Source organism: Macaca nemestrina, chromosome 16 (genome assembly GCF_043159975.1).
Source record: "Macaca nemestrina isolate mMacNem1 chromosome 16, mMacNem.hap1, whole genome shotgun sequence".
Lineage (NCBI taxonomy): Eukaryota > Metazoa > Chordata > Mammalia > Primates > Cercopithecidae > Macaca > Macaca nemestrina.
The window spans coordinates 38,765,349-38,788,307 of record NC_092140.1 but is presented as its reverse complement, the minus strand read 5'-3'; the positions used below and the strand labels follow the sequence as shown (position 1 = coordinate 38,788,307).

The following is a 22,959-nucleotide window of genomic DNA, read 5'->3' as shown; positions in this document are numbered from 1 at the left end:
AGGAGCAGAAAACCACAAAAAGACACTGGATGGAGATTAAAGAGCTACTGTGCCAAATGACAAGGGAAGAGGTATCTTTCAATGTTTGAAGGGAATGTTCATGATGCCAGACTTTTATGCCAGCCAAATTGACTTTTACCCATGAAAGCAACAAAAAGATATTCACAGATACGTGAGAGCTATGAAAGTTGGTAAAACACATACTCTCTTTGAAAAACACAGACATACCTCACTAAACTGAACATAAATTTACTTTTTGTCTGCTTATTTATTTAACAAATATTTGTTGACTAGTTGTCATCTATCAGGTAATGTGTTCAAGATCCCGAGAAACTATGAAAAAGGTATCACTTCCTTTTATTGACACAAAATAACAAAACAACTCATATAAAGTGAAAAAAAATGAATGTTGGCCCTTAAAATGCATCATTAATCATGAATTCTTGAAATATTAAATAATGCTTCTCATTTAAAGGATAGAATTTACTTACTGGTAATATGTTTTATGGTAACTTTTATTTGGCAAGGTCACTGCCAGCCCTGAGTAATCCAGAACTATGATTCATAGAAACTTTGTGTAATTTACCACTTATACTAAATGGGAGTAACCAATTACTAAATAAATAAGTAAATACATAAAATCATTTGATTATAAAGTCATCTATCATCTACATTTTATGATTCATAACAGACCAAGATTTTAGAGAGCCTCAGGGGTCTTGCTATAAGCTTGTGCTTTCATTGTACAATAGATGTCAAGATGCCTATTTCTATAATTCTAAATAATGGATAATTTACATAGATGTTTAATTTCAAGTGACAATTCACTTGTCACAATCTGTTCTGCTAATGATAAGACAAGGAGTATAAGGAGGGGATATTTGGTCTTTCTGGTCGTCTGCCCCACTGTCCCTATGTTAGACATGTTCTTGATAAAGCATTGAAGGCCTTTATGTCTCTTGTAAGAATATTAATAGCCTAGAAAATGTTAGAACTCTAATGTTTGCTAGACAGTCACAATTGAAAAGGGTCTCTGGCAGTCAGCTAGTGAGTTAATTGACTCCAGAACAAGTGGGAAGAATGCAAGGAGCCCCTATTGGGAAACCACTCTGGAAATAGTGTGTGTAGTGTCCCCTCTTTACAACCAAAAACTATCCCATGTTATTTTGAGCATTTACTTTGTATAATGGTAGGTTTTTATTAGAAGTACAAAAGGGGTGATGGGTGGAAACAAGACTCTTCAGAAAAACAACATAAATTTCTCCACTATTATTTCCGCATTCCTTGTTGTCTTACATGCCGCTCCTGCAATAAATAATTTACTGTAATAAAAAATTTACTACACTAAAACTATCATTAAGGTCACTGAAAGAATAAATCATCATGTTTTACAGAGTGTGCCTAGCTAACCAACTTTACTGCTTGGATATTTATTTGCTGGGTGATGGGATGTGCAAGGCAGTTAGAGGAAGTGGGGATTACTGAATAAAAATTAAAACATTCCTACAGCAAGCCACCAGGATTGAACTTGACCTTTGGGAAACAAATCAAAGAGTCTCATAAAAGTTGTGCTTCAAGCCACATCAGAGTTATTTTTATGGACAAAATCTGCAGTCAGATCTCTGATAATGTGTGTGCTCACAACTCTCAAAGGAAAGACCAGGACATAATGCCAGCTTGTTAGCATCCTTCAAAAACAATATGGACAGTCTCAGTCATTTTGCATTCTCAAATATGCAAAACCATTACGATAACTCCCTTTAGCCCTGTGTCTTTTAGATATATATCATATTACATATATATCATGTTATTGAAATAGCTTTGGATAATACAAGATTTCAGCTAACAATGTAAATACCATTACCTTAATCAATTATTTATTAAAATAGAATTTTATATATGATCTGAATTGCTTTGTGAAACTTATCTTTTTGAGGGATGAGGTACAAGGTATTGCTGGATCATTAAGCAATATTGTATAGTTTTAAAATACATTAAATAATATTAATGCAAATAGATAGACCCTGCAATCAGATGCAAAATTATAATTCTTAAACTTTATTAATGCTATTCATATTTAGAATACATCAAAAAGGAGAATACTATTTGAACTTGAATGATAATTTGATAAAATGTCTTTCTGATCATAACTTTCCATTATTATTCCCAGGACACTACCTCACTTCAGCTTCATTCATCATTCTTGATTTTATAGCTACACTTTCCAAAATTTATTGATTCATTTTATCAGCAAACATTTATTGTGCTCCTAATGTGTATTTAAAGTACCATGCTAGTCATGATTGGAAGTATATGATTACTACAGCATCTTTTATTCCTCCATCAAGGATCAAGATGACAATAGTACCTGCATATGGGACTCTAAAGCAAAGCAGAAAGTAAATATCACTGAAGTTGATGTTATAAACTAAGCAAGCCAGAGTATTGGCAGAGACACCCATGATTATACTGAAGTCACTGGGAATCTTGCTAGAAATTAGATGAAAAGAATATAGAGTCAATGCTAAAATCTTAGAAAAGAGCAGAAGTTGACAATGGTCTCACATTCACTTGATCTCATCATATCTCCTTTTTCTATTGCACTAGAGCTCTTTCTATTGAAACTATGTCTCCATTCTCAACATGCAGAAATGTATGTATCTCACATACATGTCGTTTCTTTGGTATAGGGCTTTTGAGACTCTTTATGGTGACCCAGGTGAGTAGGAAAAATGGGCCAGACCTTATTCAAATGCCCACTAGGGCGAACCTCATTGGAGAAAACAACTTAGACCATATGACATGATACTGAAGTATAGCAGAAGGGTCAGGCACAGGGCTTTAGAAAGGTAATGAGCAAAGCTACTCTTCTGGGCATTAAAGAACAGTGAGAAAGCATTCTAGACTGAGGACTAGCAGGCAGGCATTATTCATCCCAAACATCCAAGCCTCAGATGGCAATGACCAGGACAACAACTCCCTGGACCAGAAGACTTGAAAAAATAAGAGAGGACACACACATCCTGAGTCACTGAAAGGAAGCACGGAAATGCTGTGCTGGGTTAAATGCTGGGTTGGAACTTAGGATCAAGGACCACAGCAGAATCCCACAACCCAAAATTAAGCCAATACAGGGATAATGAAAAGCTGCCAGGTGTGCAAAAGATATTTTGGAAAGAGGATAGGCAGGGTAAATCCAGGTATTGTGGGACCCATGGTTCATATAACTTTGAGGCCCTCTTTAAGCAAAAGAACATAAAAGTTATTAATACAAAGTTAATCTGCCTCTCAGAACCTTAGAAGGGTTCATGTAAGTGGGGTTCTGTAGCTCACACTCTGTTAGCTTTACAGCACATTCACCTTAGAAGGTGAGTGAGGAGAAGGGGAAAGGGGCTTTAAGGAGACAATGTGAAAACTCTGCTGTTGCCCTGGAAGCACCTACCAGGTCCTAAAGTATTGACACTAAAATATTTGCATATTTTCTGTCTTATCTGAATAGCCTCGTAATCAAAGTGGGCCTTACCTCTGATCCGTGATCATAAAGGCCAACTGTGGAAATGTGGAAAAGATGCAACTGGGGAAAGTGAAGCAATAAATTCATATAAGAAATTATTTTATTTACAAAAGTGAGATGAAAATATTTATTTCCCTTGACAAATTTCAAAAGATGGCTTTGGATAACAGAAAACATAGTAATGTAAATATGTATATGTATTTGAGCATTATTTTTATGTAAGTAAAATTCAAGTATATAGAAATGTGGGAGATAAAATATATACTGGAATAGAGCGGTAATATGCATAGATTGAGAATATATTTTAAAGTTTTTAAAATTATAAAACATATGTGATAACCACATTACAGGAAGAAGATAAAAAAGAATGATCAATCATTTTCAACCCAGATACTTCCATTATTGCTTTTGTTCATCTCAGATTTTTAAAAATATATACCTTTGCTTATATAATTCCCTGTGTCCTTTGAAATAGAGGAGAATCTTCTTTAATGTTAATATGCACCTCCATTACTTTCTTTGAACTCAGTCAAGCTGCATTTCATGGTTTAACCATCATTTTCATCACTGTTACTAACTGCTTAAAACCAGCTAATGCAACCTTCAATTTCATTAATGGATGTGTAATGTCCAGAACATGGGTGTTAATAGCCCCTCTCTACCCTGGGCTGGGCAGACCATGTGTAGATCACTGTGTTCCCTCTCAGAAACACATTTTATAAGGGTCATTGACAAATAGTATTACATTTGTTTGAAGGAGGATTATCAAGATGCTGAATGCCAAATGAGGGACATTAAAGAAATTGAGGGTGTTTAACCTTGAGAAGAAAAGCCCTAGAATGAAATGGGGAGACAATAGGTCCTATCAATTATCTGAAGTTTTGTTGTGTGGAAGAGGGTCAAGTTTGTTCCCTGTGGCTCAACTATTAGGTGGAAGTTACTGGGAAACAAGTTGCAGCTCAGTCTCAGCAAACTTTCTAACAAGGAAAGCTGCCTGAAATTTTAATAAGCTCTCTGTTCCCCCTGCCTGAGAGTGCTCAAGCAGAGACTGGAGCATCACCTGCCAGATGTGCTTAATTGGAAGGTAAGAGGAACTAGCTGGAGTAGCAAACTCAGATGTCTTCAAAGGCCTAGGCAGGCAGGTGAGGTGAGGCTGATGAGAAATGTACTAATAGGAGGATACGGCACATGGCACACTGGAGAGAGATACTTCCACAAACCACCCAGTTGATGGCATTCAGCATGCATGCACTCTACCCCCACCCACACACACAATATTAACAAGCCATGTTTGGCCCCTGTGGCACAAGTTCATGACTGTTAAGCTATATATCACTTCCCAGGTCTCTTCCAAGGTTAGAATTCCTGCATTCCAAGACTGCCTTCTGTACTGTGCCCTAAGGACTATGTAAGATTTTATGTTAATGATCATGAACAATTTTCCATTTATTTAAAAAAATAGAATGTAGGATTCCATTGATAATTTACATATTTAAAGGAAAAGATGGACTTTTGTAAATTGGAATATATTTCCATGTTTTTCCTCATTACCACCCCCAAACCCAAGATGAATCAAGAATAGAGGTAGTCTTCATTAAGGGCACCATCTATCATTATAAATGCACATAAACAGAAACCTTAAAAACTGAGGGTTTTAATCAGATTTTCCCACTGATCCATATATGTGCATTCTTTTCCCCCAGTATTTTACAATAAATGCCCAGATCTATAAATAATATGGAGAAAACAGATCAAAACCAATACTTAGTATTTGAAAAATTGCCTCTTTTTCTAGATAAAGGAATAAAATCTTTAGTTTTGTTTCAAATATATTTTCACATAAATTTTATTAAATATAAATGATAGATTTGATATATGTAAGTAGTCAAATCATTGACAATAAACTGTACACTTTAGAGTCACAAAATCACTTTCTTGTGGAAATACAACCTCAAATATACAATAAATTATAACTTGTTTAAAATGCCATTATTTTATGTCTTTGATACTTGAGGTGCCCAGCTGATGCACTTTGATGTGGGATTTGATGAAAGTGGTGTTTTCAATTGACAACTTTTAACTTATTAACACCAATAATTGAAAGAGAGGACAGGAAATATTTGGGAACAGGATAAGGCTGATGAGTTTGTTTTTGGACCTGTTGAGTTTGATGCTCCTGTGGGGTTTCCACGAGTCTAGTCAACAGATACAGACAGATGATCCTAGAACTCAGGAGAGACATTTTCACTAGAGTTGTACATCCTTAGCAGCTAGGTGCCACTTAAAGCCAAGGGAGCAGATAAGACCACGCAGGAAGAACAGGCTGAGTGCGACGAGGGTGAAGACAAAGCCTGGAGATCTGCAATATTTATCACATGAGGGAACAAAGGGGGCCTGAAAAGCAACAGGAGAGTAGGGAAGTCAGAGGCCTATAAGCTGCTCTAGGGAAAATGTTGCATGGAATCCAAGTTAGGCCAAGTTTCAAGAAAAAGAAGGTGGCCAACAAACCAAATGTTATGGAGGAAAATGTCCAGTGGAATGCAAGGTCCTTGGTGAACATGGGCAGAGCAGTTTTCGGAGAAGGAAAATGCCTAAATCCTAACCACAGTGGGATGAAGAGTACAGGGGATTGTGGCTATTCATTATGAGTTCTTCAGCACTTTTGGTATCATGTGTATATGTCACTGATATGGTTGGGCCATGTCCCCACCCAAATCTCATCTTGAATTCCCATGTGTTGTGAGAGGGACTGGGAGGGAAGTAACTGAATCATGGGGGCAAGTCTTTCCTATGCTGTTCTCACGACAGTGAATAAATCTCATGAGATCTGATGGCTTTATAAGTGGGAGTTTCCTGAATGAGGTCTCTTCTCTTGTCTGCCACCATGTGAGATGTGCCTTTTATCTTCTGCCATGATTGTGAGATCTCCCCAGCCATGTGGAACTGTAAGTCCATTAAACCTCTTTCTTTTGTAAATTGCCCAGTCTTGGGTATGTATTTATCAGCAGTATGAAAATGAACGAATAAAATCATTTCTTATTTCAAAAAATATATAACACCTCTTTCAACACTATTTTAAAATTTTTTATTGTTTTTTTTAAGACAGGGTGTCACTCTGTTGCCCAGGTTGGAGTGCAATAGCATGATCACAACTCACTCCAGCCTTGACCTCCCTGGACTCAGGTATCCTCCCACCTCAGCCTCCTGAGTAGCTGGGACTACAGGCATCTGCCACCAGCCCCAGCTAATTTTTGTATTTTTTGTAGAGAAAGGATTTTGCCATGTTGCCCAGGCTTCTTTCAGCAGTTTTAGATAATGCTTTATTTTTTTCTCCTTCTCTGCTTGACCAGGGTCCCCCAAATTTAAATTAGTTCATCTCTGCTTCCTCAGCTCCTTTTAACCTGTTTCTTTTTTTGTTTCCGTTAGAAAGATTGGATCACTTTTATAAACTGTGTGGAAGGAAGGACACAATAGAATGGAATAAGTGATCATTTCCAATTCTGTGCCAATAGTCCCCATTGTCTGAGCCAACTAAAAACCAGAGGTCACAGGTGAGCTTGGCTAATGCCATCTGAGAAAGTCAGGCTGCTGGAACTTGGAGAAGAGAGGAAAAGAGCCCTGAAGAGTGGATCCTTTTCATAACTGAATTCAGTTATTCCATTCTCTTTCCATTATTTCCTATCCTTCCTGCTGCTCCTTTAACACTCCAGCTCCACGAATGCTCTGATATGACTGGATCTTCAATCCATTCACCCCACTACATTTACTCTATCTCTTACCCTTCCCCAACCACAACTGACTCTTATTTAGAAGCTTAGAGTTATGGCTCATACTTTTAGTTACTTCCTTGAATATAACCTTCAAGTTGCTTTGTCCCTGTATTAGTTTCCTAGGCCTGCCATAACGAAGTATCACAAACTGGGTAACTTAAAAACAACAGAAATGTATTCTCTCAATTTTTCTGAGTCCAGAAGTCTGAAATCATGGTGTTGGCAGAACCAATGTCTCTTTGGACACTCTGAGGAAAAATCATTTCTTGCCTCTTCCTACCCTACAGTGGCTGCTGATGATCTTTTTGATTTCTTTTCTTGTAGATGCCTCATTCTAATCTCTTCTTCTGTCTTCACATGGCATACTTCCTGTGTGTCTGTGTCCAAAGTTCCCTCTTCTTATGAGTCATCAGATTGGTGCCCATCCTAATCCATCTGACTTTATCTTAACTTGATTACATCTGCAAAGACCCTATTTCCAAATGTTCGTGTTCACAGATACCAGGGCTTAGGTTTTGAACACATATTTTGGGACACACAATTCAACTCACAGGAGTCCCTTTACCCTGCATTTTTCCCAACAGGCAAATTGTGAAACTAGGGGAAAATCCCATGTTTTGCCTATTTCATGATGGCCCATTGAATAGCTGTAAGGGGTAGGAAAGAATCAAAACAAAGTCAACAGTCTCCTTTTAAAGTTATGACCTCTACCTCCAAGTGAACACTAGTGCTATCTGATAATCCTACTGCATTTTCCTAGTGGGTTTACTTTCACATTATCCTAAATGACCATCTCTCACCATCAACCCTCTCCACAAAACTCCAAGACCACTTTCTCTCTGCTAATCTCAGCTGATAGGATTGTTTCTCGTTATAATGAGAAAAGAGATGCGATCAGGAAAGAACTTGTAAGTCTTCCAATGCCAATCTAAAAACCAACCTGCATCTTGATCCACATTCTGACTCTCTCTCAGGTGCCATGGATAAAGTGCCTGTGCTTTTATATTAAAGCCACTCCTCCACTTATGCACTTGGTTCCAACATTCCCCACCTGCCCATTCACACTTGAAGATATCACTCTTTTTATTTTCCATTCTCTCTTTTTCATAATCAGTTTTTTCCTCTTGATTGGAATATTCTTATCCCCATTAACATACACACATATTATAATATTTTCCTTCTAAAAAAACAAAACAAATATTCTTCCTTTGATATACCTTCATTCCCCTTGCAATTTCACCACTTCCAATTCTCATAAAATTTCTGACAATTTTACCTAAACCTTGTGTCCTCATTTCCCCCCCTCCCAACTTCTTTAACCTATTCTAATAAAGTTTTATAAAGTTTAAGGGTACAGACTCTGGAGTCAAAATCCTTAGGCTCACTGCTTACCAATGCGTGGCCATGAGAAAGTCCTTTAACATTGTTGTGCCACAATTTCCTCACCTATAAAATGAAGATAGTAAAATCCATCTCAAAGGATTGTTATATAGTCAATCTAATATTTATAAACTACTTAAGGGACTGCTGGACTAATGTAAAGTGGTATATGCTTTCTTATCAAACTAATGTTGAATGATAAATAAAGTTGCATCCCTGTCTCATCTCATATACAAAATAAACAGATTTAAGAACTGGGCCAGGCACGGTGGCTCACATGTGTAATCCCAGGACTTTGGGAGGTTGAGGTGGGTAGATGACTTGATGTCAGAAGTTCCAGACCAGCCTGGACAATATGGTGAAACCCCATCTCTACTAAAAATACAACAATTAGCTGGTCATGGTGGTGCGTGCCTATAATCCCAGCTACTTGGAAGACTGAGGTGGGAGAATCGCTAGAACCTGGGAAGTGGAGGTTAAATACTAGAAGAAAATATGAAGGTTTATTTTTGTACTCTCAAGGTAATAAGTAGTTCTTCAGCAAGCTGTAAACTTGGGTCACATGTTAGAATGTAATAATGAATTTCACTGTAAAGCAAGTTAAAAATCCCATAGTAACTGGGAGAAAACAACAGACAGAAAATAAAGATATTTTTTGTCTGCTAATTAAGAGTTCTAAAAACATCAAGAAAAAATAGCCCCCAAAGAAATGATAGTCTGTGAATATGAACAATTCATAGAAGACTTACTTGTTTCTATTGTTGCATAACAAATTACAACAAACAATGACTTAAAGCATCATACCTTTATTATGTCACTGTTTCTATAGGTCAGGCATCAGAGCACAGCACAGCTTAGCTGGAGCCTCTGCTCAGCATCTCACAAAGCTGCAAGCAAAGCATCAGCTAGACGTGTTCTCATCTGGAGGCTTGACTGGTGAAGAACCCACTTTCAAGCTTATATGGGTTGTTGGCAAAATATATTCCTTAGGGTTGTGGGACTGATGGTCCCTGCTTTTTGCTGTCTATGCAGCTTGAGTCTAAGAGGCTGTCTGCAGTTCACAGGGGGCTGTCTGCAATTCCTTCCTCATGGGCTTCTCCATCATGGCCACTTACTTCACTGAGCCCAAAAGGAGAATCTCACACCTGCGGGAAAGCCTAGTCCATCTTGTAAGGGCTTTTCTTAAGTCAGGCCCATCCAGGATGACTTCCCATTTGATTAACTCAAAATCAACTGATTTGGGACTATAAACAGATCTTCAGTGTTACTTCATCTTTGCAATATTTATTGACTACAAGCAAGTCACAGGTCCTCCCCACATGTGAGGAAAGATTACACAGGAGTAAACACCAGGGGTGGGAACCATGGGGATTAGTCTAGAGTTCATCCTTCACAGAAAAGCACACACAAATGCTTCTCAACCTGAAGCTACTTTCGCTGTTCAGATTATCATAAAGTAAAAAGTGCTGACAATGATTTGAGGCAGCAAGTACTCTTATAAACTATCAGTGTAGTATACATGGACACTTTCATTATGAAAGGGGTTTGACAGCATCTACCAAAATTCAATATGCACATCCTGTTTAGGCTACAAATTCCATTTCTTGATATCCACCCTGAAAATATATGAACATTAGGAGAGACATGCAGAAATGTTCAAAGCAACATTATAATAAAAATAAAATTTGGAGAAAACCAAAACATCCCAAGTAGAAGAATTAAATAACTTGCAGTGGATTTGCACTTTGAAGTATGCAAGTGTTAAAAATGAATGAGGAAGAACTGTATGTACTAATACAGAAGGAGCTTACTATGTTATTGATAAAAATTTAAGTTGTAGAATAGCGTATTATACTGTTTTTTTAAATTGTGCATATACATCTGCCTATACATTTATCCATCTACACACTCATGTTTTAATACAGTCCAGATTGCTACAGTCCAGCCTGCTAAACCTTTTTTATTAATAGAATATTTACAACACACAGTGCTATTTGCATATTTTACATAATTTTTAGTTTTTAAAAGTTTTTTGCAAAATTTATATAACTTTAAGTATGTTTGTCTATTCATTAATATATTCTATCAAATTAAGACATTTTTCTTTCTTTTCTAGATTACTAAGTGTTTTTATCAAGTAGATATTATACTGTTATTCAGATATCATTGTGGCCACTAATTCCACTTCCTAACATAACTCCTAAAGATGGACGTAATAAGATGTAACTCCTAAGGATATACGTACAAAAATGTTTAATATTACATTATCATATTCAACAAAATTAAGAGAATCCCCAAATAGTCACCAACAGAGAGAGGGTTAAATACATTGTGGTACATGGATACTATAAAATGTGCAGTCATTAAAAAGGAGGAATCTTTCTGCATTTATGATTATGATGTTGTTCTTTCAATAAACTGCTACCTACATTTGCTAATACTTTTTTGCATCTTTGCATCTTATACATACATTTGCATCTTATACATACTTTTTTTGGCACCTTTGCATCTTATACATAAGTGAAATTATATTTGTTTTTTCACTGTTGTTATTAGATGTTAGTACTAGGGTTAATCTAAACTAATTGAAAGAGTATCTACCTTTTCATCATTTTCCCACAGTTTTCTGTTTCAATATACTATATGATAATTACTTTTTCCTTTTAAAGTATGAAATAAATGGTTTAAAATCCATATGGGTCTGAGTGGTTTTCTTCTGAAGTAGTGGGAAATAAAGAGAGCACACTGGAAAAGGTAAATGATAAGTTTTGATTTTGGATGATGCCTTATTCTGTAAAAGCCTCAAGGTGAAAGGAACAGTCTAAGATCAAGCTAAGAATGCAGACAATTTTCATGCAGAGAGCACAGTGGAATCAATGAACAGAGGAACAGTGGAAGGTGGAACTTCAGGAAAGGGAAGAAGTGTCCTGCAATTTGGACAATGGTCAGGGGACTCTGGATAAATGAAGTCATGGATGGAGTTAGCTAATCTCAGCACTCTTAAACTTAACTCAAAATTACTTTGCTTTGGTATTAAAATTACTTGAGCCAGTGTTTATGAGAATTCTGCCTTATTCAGTAGATTAGAAGAAAAATATCTGGGACAAAACTTCATGGTTTCAAAGAAGCAGTGACTGAGCCTCAAATTCTACCCATCCTTTGGGGACTGTCCTATAGTTCATTTCCCCCAAAAGGCATCTCATTTACTTTACTTTCCCTTCAGATTAGTAGCTCCTGGCTGGGCACGGTGGCTCACGCCTATAATCCCAGCATGTTGGGAGGCTGTGGCAGGCAAATCACCTGAGGTCAGGAGTTCGAGACCAGCCTGACCAATATGATGAAACCCCATCTCTACTAAAAAAATTTTAAAAAAAAATACGAAAAGTATCCAGGTATGGTGGCATGCACCTGTAATCCCAGCTACTCAGGAGGCTGAGACAGTAGAATCGCTTGAACTCAGAAGGCGGGGGTTATAGTGAGTGGAGATTGAGCCACTGGACTCCAGCCTGGGCACCAGGAGCGAAACTCCATCTCAAAAAATATATATTAGTAGCTCTTAGTAACACACAGTTGAACAATAATAACGTTCATTAAACAAATGTTTTCTTATTCTGGAGAAAGTTGCAAAGATAGCTCAGAAAGTACATATATACTTTCTCCCACTCCCTCACGATGTTAATTAGGGGTATGTTTGTCACAACTAAAAACTTAACACTAGTATAGTACCATTAATTAGACTACAGACTAGATTCCAATTTCAGTAGTTTTTCCATTAATCTTTTCTCTGTTCTAAGATCCAATTCAGGTTACCAAGTTGCAATTAGTTGTCATGTCTCTTTAGTTCCCTGTAGTCTTTAACAGTTTCTCCATTCCATACAGATCATTGATTTTTATGATCTTGAGTCTTAAAGAGTATTGACCAGTAGAAGTGTAATAGGCAAAGAGTTAAAATAGAAATTTTTTTTCTTACAAAAAGAGTATTGTCCAGGTATTTTGTAGAATATTCTTCAATTTGTGTTTCTCTGGTGTTTTCTCCCAATTACAGTAGAATTATAGAAAGAATAATTTTCATACCTTTTACCCAGAGGTAAGGCGTTCTCTCATGATAAGATAGATACCAGGGGCCACATGATAGCAACGTGACTTATCACTAGTAATAGAAACTTTGGTCACTTGGTTAAGGCGGTGTCTTCCAGGAGTCTTCATTATAAGATTTATATTTTATCAGTTCTGTCCTCTGTTCTTTGGAATCCAATCACTAAGTTCAGCCTATACTCAAAGGGAGAGAAATTAAGATCTACCTCCTGGAAATGGAACATATATATATATATATATATATGTATGTATATATATGTGTGTGTATGTGTGTGTATATATATAGAGAGAGAGAGAGGAGAGAGAGAGAGACAGCAATTTTTCTATAAAGGAGACTTTTTTCTTTCCTCCCATTGAGTTATTTATTCAATCATTTATTTATATAACTATGGGTCTCATCCTTTATAATCAAATTCTGTTGTTTTGTTGCTCAAAGTTAACATTCTTTTTTGTTTTGTTTTCTAAACAGAGTCTCACTCTGTTGTTCAGGCTAGAGCGTAGTAGCACGATCATGGCTCACAGCAGCCTCTACATCCCAGGCTCAGGTGATCCCTCCACTTTAGCCTCTGGAGTATCGGAGACCAAAGGCACATGCCATCACCCTAGGCTAATTTTTTTTTTTTTTTTTTTTTTGTATTTTTTTGTAGAGATGGGGTTTTGTCACATTGCCCAGAGTCGTCTTGAATTCCTGGGCTCAAGCCCTCTGTCTGCCTTGGCCTCCTAAAATCCTGACATTACAGGCGTGCGTCATTATGCCTGGCCAAAGTTAACGTTCCTGTAACCTCTACCCTAAGAAAGTTTCTGCCCTCCCTCTACCAAATTGTAGACTCCTGAATCTAGGCACATGCTGTGTAGAATTCCTTTGTTTTCCTCAACAGCAGCCAGCAAAGATCATTGAATGTAACAAATGTTTGTTGAATACCTGTTGGTAGATAAGTAGAGAGATCATATATAAACAGACGTGTCTTTCTACCACAGGTTAATCTATATAAAAACCATTTCAGCCAGGTAATTTCCTTTTCCAGTTTTCCAGGTCTCAAGGCAAAAGAAAAAGAAATGTTTGAGAAATGGAGGGGAATATGAGCACACTTAAGGAAAAAGATAGTCTTAAGACAATTCTCAGAGGTAAAGAGTTGTTTACATCAACTTTTCTCATTCTTCAATATCACATCTGTGACCCTCTGGCCTTTCCCAAAACACTGCTTATTTACAAAAAGCCACATATTTTACAAAATCAAAACCCTAAAGATTAATTTGTATACTATCTTAAAATTTTAAAAACTAACATTTGCTCAACATAAAAAGGAAATACTGCAAATTTTACTTATCCTAAATTTTTAAGTTATTATTGCAATAATCAATTTCAAAGCTGCATATACTAATAATACACCACACTATTCTGCTACCTGAAATTCTTGACCCTAGTGTACTAAAGATGTGAGATTGTCTAATTGGAATTCACCCCATCATGTACTATTACATTTATTAGCCAAGGGATGCGTTTGTAGATTCCTTTATGTGAGCAAAATGCCAAGTGCTCAAAGGCCAAGTCTTAGCAGTCAAAATGAAGCAGAATATCAAGTAATTACATAACAAATTCAGACAGTGTATATAATAATTACTGAGACCAGAACATTCATCCTTAGCTCTTGGACATTTGAGCTATCTATGTAAGTACTGGGCCAGCTCCATACAGAAATAATGTCGAATTAAAGGTATTTATTAAGACAAATTTTAGGCTTGATTGCTATTTATTCCAATTAAGAAAACAAAAGCTAAGGTTGTAGAGGTAACCATCATATTATGATTAGAATCAGAAAATAACTATAAGAGGGACAATTCCAGAACCTTAAACTAGGTGGGCAACAGAGTTGGAAGAATGTGGTGGTGGTGGGTGGGTGGGGAGCTCATCAGTAAAGAAAGTCTGCTTTTCTTTTTATTTCATATGTGGAGTCATCAGATTTGACAAGCTACTAGTCAAAGAAGGGTTTCATTTTCTAATATTTCTTGAAATAGGATCTCTACTATTTTTCGCACAGGGCCAAAGCTGAAGTGTACATGTTGTATATTGACAGCTTCCATAAATACTATTTTCTCTTTGCTTACTTCAGGAAACACACCACCTGACTCCCAATTAACACAATGATGTACATCGAATGAAAGCCCTTGCTTTTTTGTTTCACTGTCATCCATCCCATAATATTCCCAGGCAGGGAAACATTTGAAGCAGCATCAGACAAGTATGAGTATTGGAAAGCAAAACTGCACATACACACACGCCCCACACGCCCCACACACCCCACACGAGAGACAGAGAAAGAGAGAGAGAGAACGAACCACTATTTTTCTCTCATTTGCAAGTGTGCAGGTATTCTACATGGAGCAGGGAAAAAAATACTCCAACTTCTTACATTTCTAGCACTCACACTTCTTGCTCCTCTGTTTGCAGTAATTTCAAAACAGTTTCATTCAGCAACTGAGTAACATCAGAGGAGAAACCTGTCTTGGCAGGAAGCACTCACTCTTTGCCTCAGAAAGCCTCTGGGATGAAAGAGGTCCTGTATGCTGCTGTTTGAAATTCTACTTCATTCCAGTGAGCAGTAGAAATAAAATTATTTGGTTAGGAAAGCAGAGTAGGGGCAGCAAAGTCAGAGATCAGGAGTGCCTGGCTCCTTGCCAATTACCCAGCTCCCCTGCACTCTTGTAACAGTGATCCAGGAGGGTGCCATCTCTTTTGAGACCACGCTTCTCTGTCCCATTTCCATTACTTCTGAAGCCCTATATTTAAAAGGGTTCTTTAGAAATGTAAAGAGAAAATCTGATTATCATTGTTTACAAATACTGATGTGGCACATCTTCCTCTGAAAATGACTTGATCAAAATTGACTTAGGTCAGAGTTATTTCATGATCAATTAACAAAGGTTAATTGAGAAAGACAAAGCTGGTTAGGATGTGTTTTGTGCATATTTATCCAGTTCTTAAATTGAACAGGAGCCATTGCAAGTTCAGATGATATACTCCTTTTCATATTTCCAATTACTACCTAGCAATGACCAATCTTTTCTCTACCCTGGTATTCCACTGCTGTTACTACTACACATTTATAATAGGTAAACACTTTCTCTTGCAATATTCGAGGTTTTATTTAAATGGAAATCAATTTTTCTTTGGCATAAAGGCACATAATATGGGTTAAAGTTATTATTAACCTTGAAATACACAGTGCCCTATAGTTCAGAATCTGAAATTTTGAAGGTATTAGAAGAATTATGTGGAAACAGACTCTACATTTTTAGACCTGCATAAGAAAAGGTAGAAGAAATTTAATATTTATATTTCACTAAAAGATAGAGAGCTTTTTTCAAAGTTTAAGACATTGTCAATAATATTACACTGGAAATTGTACAAGGAGGAAAGCATATTAAATGGTCTAATGATAGGAGATCAGAGAAAGACAAAATCAATTTGATATTTAGATGATTTAACTAAAGGGAACTATATATATATATATGTATATATATGTATATATATGTGTGTGTGTGTGTGTGTGTGTGTGTGTGTGTGTGTGTGTGTATGCTCAATTAATGTCTTTGGACATGAAAAAGTACAATCATAACTAGTGATAGGGGGCATATTTCACCAAAAGTGGCAGGATATTCCCTCTGTTGGGGAATATGCTACATTGACAGCAGTCAAGAAGTTAACAAAAATGAGTAAGTGGACCCATGACAAGCCATGGACAGCAAGTCCTTAAAGACCTCAGTCTCTGCTCAGCTCCAGCCAATTAAGCATAATAGGATAGCAGCGCAGTGTTGCTATTGCTATTAATTTCTGAAGAGAAGTATAACATTTAGATTTTTATAAGCTCATTTGTTTTTTAAACACTGAAAATTCTTTTTTATTCCCCCAAAAATTTGCCAGCCAAAAGAAATAAGATTGGACTAGGCTCCCAGGAAGTCACCTTATCCCTCACATTTGAAAGGATCCTAGAGGAGCCAAGGTAGATAATGCTGGGTAGGCAATCAATCAAATGTCACTCATTGAGTACAATGGTATGGTCAGCTCATGGAGGCTACAAATGCAACCTTCAAGGATGCCCCAATCAAAATTACTGATCAGCTCTTGATGTGCTATATCTATATCTTTGTAGCAATAATGAATTTACCATTTCACATTAATGTATATGATGATGATGATGTCTGTTTTTATGAGCCATTTTGCTTCCTGTGGAGAAACGGAAAAGTAATTTACTGTGTTTGGCCAGGACTGCCCAAACTTAGTGCCAGGCAACGCCTGACAGAAACTTGGATCACAAGGGGCACACGAATGTCATAGGCTCTAGGGCTGAACCAAACAAGCTTCTTTCTTGTTCTATGATTCAAAAAGATTCTGTTTGAGAGAAAAGGGCAAGATTAGGCTTCAGAGAAGAGAGTCCTTAGTTCCAGAGTAAGGCATCAGTCTTTCAAGCAAGAGAAAGGTATGCCACACAGATATAGAGTGGTTGACCAATAGAAAAGCCAAGATGGAACAAGGTATAGCATTAAAGAGGAAATCTCTGAAGGTCTCAATACCACTTATACACTACAGCATCCTTTTTACAGATAACGCTTATCAATCCCATAGAGGAGAAAGGGAAATCTTAAAGGAATACAAAGGGACCAGACAAGGTCGGATCTGGGAAAGTCCTGAAACTCCATGGAAGTATAACTGTGCACCAGCAGATGATTAGATACAAGTATGAAATGTGCAGGAATTTGGATGCTGCTCTGTGTTTGATCTAAAATATTTTTATTTATATTTCAAAAATACTGGAGCTCAGTTGCAAGTAGATAGAAACAGCTCTATGTTGCTCCAAGGTGGTGCTTACACCTATCATTTTAAGCCTTTACAATTGAATAACACTTTAAAGATATAAAGAATAATGTTTTTGGCAAAAAGGGTAAAACTAGGAGTAGAAAATTCATTCTTGAATGACAATTAGGTGAGCCAATAGGAACACCCCCCCAAAAAAGGACAAGACAAAGACTCCCCCAAGTCCCATAACATTCAGTATATTTTCTTGAAAAGGCCATTAACACAGGTCTAAATCAAAGTGAGTGGCACGTATGATATTCCCCCAGTGTCATCATAATCTTAGCACAGTCTTATAAATCAATGAAGCAACACACTCATATAAACAGTGTAAAACCACAGCATAAAACTGTGTACTGCATGCGATAAGGCCACTACCTCTTTAGAATCTAAGTTGATTTTTTAAGCGATCTCCAGAGAGTCACGAAATCAATTTTTTTGTCTCTTGTAAGCACTGATTAGTCTTCTCCCAATCTCCCTCCTGCCCTCATTTTTGTTCTTTGCTTCATATTGAGCACTTACACCCTGTCTGGACAGGATGTTCTTTGGCTTAATTCCAACCTGTTTCACAATATGAGACTCCAGGCAACCTTTCATATCAGTCACTTCTACTCAGGTATAAAAGCTCTTTAAAGTCTACCAAAAATCATAGAATGTATGCCCATATGAAATGTTTTATCGATGACCATTTCATTTCAGAATGACAGAGTGAATTAGAAAGAGAACTGTGGTTATAACTTTTAGCCCTACTTAAAATATCAGCATATCTATAATCTTCTTTAAAGATAACTGTAGCTTTTTCTAATTGAAAACTTTCAGCATAATTATCCTTCATGCTTATAAACTTCACTGCCATCAGATATACTTGTTTTATATTATTTATATTAACTTTAAGGTTTTTTCACTTTTTTTACATTTTAAGGAATTGTTTGCTTTGTATATTTATTCAAATATAACACTGAGTTCTTAGGGGTCAAGTATAATGCCAATTTATTCTAGCCACATAATATCATTTTAAAAGGAGACCATTTTTAATACAGAAACTTTTTTACAGAAAATACAGAACTATCATGTATTGAATCACATCCATTCAAAATTCAAATAATGAAATCCTAAACCCCAGTGCCCCAAAATGTGACCTTATTTGGAGACAGGATCTTTGCAGAAGTAATCAAATTTAAGTGAGGCCATTAGGATGGGCTGGATCTAACATGACTGGAGTCTTCATAAAAAGGGAAAACTTGGACACAGATACATATAGAGGGAAGAAGATGTGAAGAGGCATAACAAGCATATTAACACCTACAAGCTAAAGAGAAAGGCCCAGAGCAGATCCTTCTCTCACAGCCTCAAAAGGAACTAACCCTGCTGATATCTTGATTTTGGACTTCTAGACTTCAGAACTGTGGACTTCGAGTAAGGAAGATTACCCTCCGTAATGTGAGTGGCTTTCAACCAATCAGTTGAAGACCTTAATAGAACAAAGACCGACCTCCCCTAAGGAACAAGAGATTTTGACAGCAGACTGTCTTTGGACTTGAAGTGCATCTCTTCCCTGAGTTTCCAGCCTGCTGTCCTACCCCATCAGATTTAGGCCTCAGCAAGCTTCTACAATTCCATGTACCAATTATTTAAAATCAATATTTCTCCCTCTCTCTCTCTCTCTCTCTCATCACACATGTCCTATTGATTCTGTTCCTCTAGAGACCCTAATACATTAAGCACCACTATAAATGATAATATATTTAACATTTGTGATGCTAACAATAAGCCAGTGAATACATTGGGCACTTAACATAGGTTATTTCAGTAGAGTACTAATACTACTACTAATCTTGATGTCGACACTGTTATTTTCCAAAATTTACATGAGGAAACTGAGGCAAAGAAAGGTCAACTAACTTGCCCAAGTCACTGAGCTAGAGATTCTGCCGTGCTGAAATAGAACACAGACCCTTAGCTACTGTGGGATAGTAGCCAACACCAGGCACTGCACTGTGTCCAGGGGATAAAATAGTGCAGCAGACATGGTGCCTGGCTTCAGTAGGTATTAGACATATATGGAATAAATCTAGCACTGTGGTGAGTACCCCAGAAATGTTCGTTCAGTTGCAGTAAGCAAGCATAAAATACTAGGCCATCAAGTTAAACAGGTACCAAATTTTGATGAACTAAATGCCATGAACTACCATATCAGATACCATTCAAGTATCAGGAAAAGGCAGAGCTCTAATGACCACAGAAGGCAACAGTGGCTGTATTACTGCAGTACATATATAAGTTGTATGGACCTGGTGTAAAAATTTAAAGGGGCAATACATTGTATGTAAAAGTGGCTGTATCTTGCACCTGGAAATTATTGAACCTGAGGAAAGAATGATGTTCAGACAGAATAATGTTTGTCTCTAGGGAGAAAAATGAGCTAGATATGTTTTAATATTTTTTCCTCCTGTATATTTCAAGGTTTATAACTCCCAGAGAGGTGTGTGTGCATCTGTCTGAATGCAGGCTCATTATGTTCAGAACCAACACTGGAGCAATGTGTCCTGCAAGTGCGATTGTTTTTTCCCCCAGCAAAACCATTAGTCCACCAGGAATTGCCCATTAAACCTGTGTCTTTTTACAACCAGCTGGATCACTTCCTATTACTCAGAACAGGGTTATTTACAAATGAGACGCTGAAAGGGTAACGTTGTCTGCATCAGCCAAGGTACCTTCTGTTCTATTAAGAATATGTAAAAGTAAATAACAGAAAGGAAATACATCCTGCCAGTTAACGAGATGTGGGTTAAGGGCCAGAGGCAAAACCCAGGGCCCTTAAACTAGCCAATCATTTACTGCTAGGAAATGCCTACAGAGGGGTCACCTCTGGTGATACAGGAGAGAGAAGAGGAACCTAGGGAAATATCCACCTCTGCATGAGTGGGAAGGCTGAAGGACTCAAGACAAACAGAACCATCCAAGCAATGCTTTCCCCCCGTTTTCAGCTGAAATCAGTTCCACAGTACTACATGTTTTTCATGGAAAGAAAAATCATAGCACTCCCCTTTGCCCTCCTTGGTTTTTTGTTTCTAAAACCTTTTACTTTCACTTCCTCAATGTAATGGCATACTCTACATGTAGGATCTGATTACAGATCTGGACTAAACTTTAGGAGTTTTAATAAAAGAACTTATGATGAATGTCTACACTGTGTTATGCTTCATTTTGGTTTATAAATTGCATACAATGCTGTTTTGTTTTGACCAGGGACTAAAATGAAACCAAATCCCTATAAAATACCTAGGTTGGGCCAATCTTACAGCTCTAGTAAATTTACTCCCTAGAAACATTCACAACATGCCGTTCTTACTTGATTAAAGATTAAAACATCATTTTGGTTTGAAACAGTCCTCTGCCTGGAGCTGCTGATTTGATGTATTGCTTTTGGCTTTGGTTTCCAAAATGTCAGCAGTTGGAGACACTGAAAAAAAAAAACATAGAAGGATCTGCAAGGGTTCCAGAAAAAGAAATCAGAAGTTTCCTTTTACTGCTGTGTCCCAAGTTCCTTCCTCCCAATTCCCTAACTTGGTAGTCTGATTTCTGTGATACTTCTTCCATGCTCTTTCTCCACATGTTGTTTCTGCTTTGTCTTTGCCCACCAACACACAGGGCTCCAGAGTTCTTCGAAAACCACCAGAAATAATCAACCAACACCAAACAATAAAGAGCAACGGAGATACTTCTGTATAATCAAATCAAGGATAATAAGGAGGGTTTTACATCCTTTAACCAATTTCTTAATTTTAACATGTCTCTGCCCAGATAACCCTGCTTTTGCTATCAACAAGGGCTATATTTGCATAATCTTTCCTGATTCGGTGCTCAATCTTTCTCAGATTGTTACAAGCCATTAGCCATTGCCCCAAACTTGCACAAAAACCTAGTATTAGCAGTGACTACCCCTTAGAAAACAGATTAGTTTCTGTCTGTTGTTAATCATCCATTTGGCTCCACCTGCTCATTAAAACACCCCTTACAGGCACATACACACTTTCAATGCAAAGAATCTGGAAATTTTCTCCATCTTTGCCACATCTGTACTTCAAGCATGTGGACCTGCCAACATGGGCAATGTTTTAACTTACTCTTGCGAGGTAATTGCTTATGTAAAGTATTTAAATAAGGGACAGGGAATCAGTGCTGACAGAAGCCTAGGGAAGAGAGAGGGAAAAGGTAGTGACTTTGTGAGGATATCCCTTCTTAATTCAATATCAAATACATTTTACTGCTATGAAAAGTTCACTGTATTATACAGAGAAATTCAGAGGAAATACATTAGAGATGTCACTCTGAGTGAACACCCTTCTAGTTTGGTAAATTTCATTATGGACCCTCACTCTGGTGCAGAAATTTTGCTACAGTGGAAAGTGGGAATGTCCATCCTTACTCCGAGTTTTAAAAACGGATAAAAGGAAGGAGAGAGAGCTACGTTTTACATGGAATTCCCTTTTGGGGAGAAGTTAACAGTATTTCTCTTCTCCATAATCTTAATACATTTCACTTCCTTATCAAATTTAGACATCTTCATCTTTCAAGTTTTTATTAACAATCATTTTCTGGCAATGTTAATAAGGCAAAGATAGTTATTACTATAAGTGGTCATTGAATATGTTTTTTATATATGTGTCATGTTATTCTTTTAAAATATATAACACGTGTAATTTTATTTCCAACTTTTAAGTTCAATGGAACATGTGTAGAATGTGCAGGTTTGTCACATAGGTAAACGTGTGCCATGGTGGCTTGTTGCACCGATCATCCCATCACCGAGGGATTAAGCCTGGCTTCCACTAGCTATTCTTCCTGATCCTCTCTGTCCTTCCATCCCCCCACCCTGATAGGCCCCAGTGTGTGTTGTTCCAACTGCCATGTGTCCATGTGTTCTCATCATTTAGCTCCCACTTACAAGTGAGAACATGCAGCATTTGGTTTGCTGTTCCTGCGTTAGTTTGCTAAGGGTAATGGCCTCCAGCTCCATCCATGTCCCTGCAAAAGACATGATCTCATTCCTTTTTATGACTTCACAGTAATCCATGGTGTACATTTATCTCATTTTCTTTATCCAGTCTATCAGTGATGGGCGTTCAGGTTGATTCCATGTCTTTGCTATTGTGAATACTGCTGCAATGAACTCCTACCAATAGTGTAAAAGTGTTCCTTTTCCTCTACAACCTCGCTGGCACCTGTTATTTTTTTTGACTTTTTACTAATTGCCATTTTGACTGGTGTGAGAAGGTATGTATTTATACTAACATATATTACAAAATATTGTATACGTACATTTTATTTGAGTAAGTTGACTTTGG

General features: G+C 37.2%; 1 protein-coding gene across 24 annotated transcripts in view; it reads right to left on the bottom strand.

The window, feature by feature from the left end:
• The window catches only part of LOC139359089 (uncharacterized), a 672,031-nt gene that overhangs the window by 305,548 nt on the left and 343,524 nt on the right, over positions 1-22,959 (bottom strand). For 22 of the 24 annotated variants that reach the window (XR_011614728.1, XR_011614729.1, XR_011614724.1 and 19 more), the window contains one exon: positions 20,964-21,074. The exons of the other annotated variants lie outside the window; for them this stretch is intronic. Coding sequence is in view for 14 of the 22 variants with exons in the window: in XM_071081236.1 (XP_070937337.1) it covers positions 20,964-21,074 (111 nt within the window). In the remaining 8 variants the exon portion in view is untranslated. The remainder of the gene's footprint in view (positions 1-20,963; positions 21,075-22,959) is intronic. 24 annotated transcript variants of the gene reach the window in all.